This window comes from Chrysochloris asiatica, unplaced genomic scaffold (assembly GCF_000296735.1).
Source record: "Chrysochloris asiatica unplaced genomic scaffold, ChrAsi1.0 scaffold00608, whole genome shotgun sequence".
Classification (NCBI taxonomy): Eukaryota; Metazoa; Chordata; class Mammalia; order Afrosoricida; family Chrysochloridae; genus Chrysochloris; species Chrysochloris asiatica.
Window position 1 is genome coordinate 51,468 of NW_006409126.1, and position 2,598 is coordinate 54,065.

Below are 2,598 nucleotides of genomic sequence, written 5' to 3' on the forward strand. Positions count from 1 at the left end.
TTTGAGGTTGTAAATGTTTATGGGAGCAGAAAGCCTCATGTTTCTCACTGGGTGGATTGTTGTTGTTGTTTCTATGTGCTATGGAGTCAGTTCTGATTCATAGCGACCCTGTACAGGGGTTCTGAGGCTGTAAATCTTTTAGGGAGAGGAAAGCCTCATCTTTCTCCCATAAAACAGCTGGTAGTTTTGAACTGTTAACTGTGAGATTAGCAGCCTAATTCGTAACCAATATGTTACCAGAGCTCCTTCATTAGGTGGATAGTGCCCCTGAAAATTAACAACTTTTAAATGAAGGTGCATGAAGATGTTAGTAATAGGAACAGACTATTTTGAGACAATAAAAATGGGGCCCATTTTTATCCTTCCAATATGGAGTCTCCCTTTGAACTGCAGATTCATGGCTCAGAAATGTCAATACACAGGCCAGGAAGGACACCTATATTCTCACATTAAATAAGTTGGAGTCACTTTAAATTGCTAGTTCTACATGACAAGTAGGCTTAGAATGGAAAAATGTTGAAAGACATTTTTCCGTATGTGTTTTGGTAAACCACATTATAACTTCAAAAGATTATATTTTATGATAAGCCATATTATAACAATTTTTTACCGAGGATATCTTATTAACCTTCTGAGGCATAACATTCTTTCCCTTTGTGCTTTAAACTGGACTATTAGCTCTAATGTCAATAAGAGACAATTTTATCCTCCCTGTCAAGTTCTATGATTTGAATAGTCTTTCAAAGTGTAGTTCACTGGATCTCAAGAAATACAGGTTCTAAGATTGGCATGTAACATTGTTAAACAGATGTTGGTGTTGTTGAGCACCATCGAGTTGGTTTCAACTCATGGCTCAGCATTGGGACCCTGAGGAGTGGCTTATGATATTGAACTTCCGACTTTGCCCTTCAAACCAACCTCGATACCCAGCACATGAATTCACAGCACCACATCAGGACTTCTGGTAGCCTGATAATAGTAGCTATTAAATAAACTTCATCTCAAGCCCAACTTTTATTTAAAGACACACTCTGGGGATATGAGCCCTTTGTTTTTCTAGATTTCTAGGTGGGAAGCAAACAGGACACCCATCTCCACATCATCAGGGTCTCTGATGCATTCTTAGAGTGACTGCACCTTGTGCCATGTGTCCTGTCTAGGCTTCAGGCTTCCTCAGTCAGCAGTTAGCACTCATGAGAGCAGCCAAGACTTAGTCTCTTCTTCCAAACACAGACCTTGTTTATGATGCTTTGTTCAGTGGGGAGACACACCTTCCCCTTTCCACACTTCTGTGCTCACCACAGGATTTACATATTGTTCCCCTGGGGAAAACTGCTTTTTCAAATTTGAGATAAAAATCAGTTTTCATCTGTCTTTACTTATCAAGACTCCTCAGTTCAGCTTCTCAGAATGATGGTCCCTGCTCAGCTCTTGGGGCTCTTACTGCTCTGCATCCCTGGTGAGGACCTAGGGGAGATGAGAAAGAGAAGGGGTTGGGAGGGAAAGCTTTGAGGGCATCACTGGTTCACAAATGGTTACTGTAGTTGTGGTAAAGTAACTTACACTATTTTTATTTGTAGTTGCTAGGAAGAAATGAGAAGGAGCCAGGATTTATGTTGTGTGAAAACAGTAAGAACTTAATAGGGGATTTGTGGAGGCAAAATGGATAATTTGAGCTATGAAGAATCAAAAATAGTGAAAGCAAAAGTAAAAAACATCTTCTATCCAAAAATAATAGCAACAGAAAGGAATCATGAAAATCCCTGATGATGTTGGCACATAACTTTGACTTCCTTCTCATTATTTTAGTAACCAGTGGGGATATTGTGCTGACCCAGACTCCATTCACCGAGCCCATCACGCTTGGACAGCCAGCAACCATCAGCTGCAAGTCAAGTCAGAGCCTTGTACATAGTGATGGAAAGACCTATTTGTACTGGTTCCAGCAGAAGCCAGGCCAAGCTCCACATGCCCTGATCTATCAAGTTTCTAACCGGTACTCTGGGGTCCCAGACAGGTTCATTGGCAGTGGGGCAGTTACAGATTTCACTCTTAAAATCAGCAAAGTGGAGGCTGAGGATGTTGCAGTTTATTACTGCTGGCAAGGCATCCCACAGTGATACAGCCCTGCACAAAAACTTGCATTGTGGAGACCCAGCTGTCCAATCGTGTGTGGTTTTCAAGTCTGGGTATAGGAAGATATGGGCGAACTCAGGCACTGAGCTGTGACTGAGGGCAGGTTAACGGGCAGATTTATACAGGCAGAATTGTATCTACCACCAGGACACATTCCAGGTTCAGCTTGTATTTCTATTTCTACCTGATGATGAGGTGCTGATATCCATAAAATATGACTTGGTGGCTCAGACACAACTCAGTCATACTAGGAAGAGGACATCACATGGCTGGTTGATGTCCAATGGTAAAGGCTTATTTGGTTTTGTCAAGGGTTAAGGAAGTCCCTGTGTCCTATTGTTGTCCTGTGGGATAAAGCACTGCAACAGTAGGCCAGGTTGAGCCACAAGGTTGGTGATTGAAACTCACTAGCTATTCCTCCCAAACCTATGCAGGGTTGCTATGAGTTGGAACTCTCTTAAT

The 2,598-nt window shown here is 42.0% G+C and overlaps 1 gene segment (V, D, J or C); it reads left to right on the forward strand.

Moving 5' to 3' along the window:
- The first annotated feature begins 1,410 nt into the window (after positions 1 to 1,410).
- LOC102811228 lies at positions 1,411 to 2,120 on the forward strand. The segment is given in 2 exon segments: positions 1,411 to 1,459; positions 1,810 to 2,120. Coding segments are annotated over 2 exon segments (360 nt in total).
- The last annotated feature ends 478 nt before the right edge of the window (positions 2,121 to 2,598 follow it).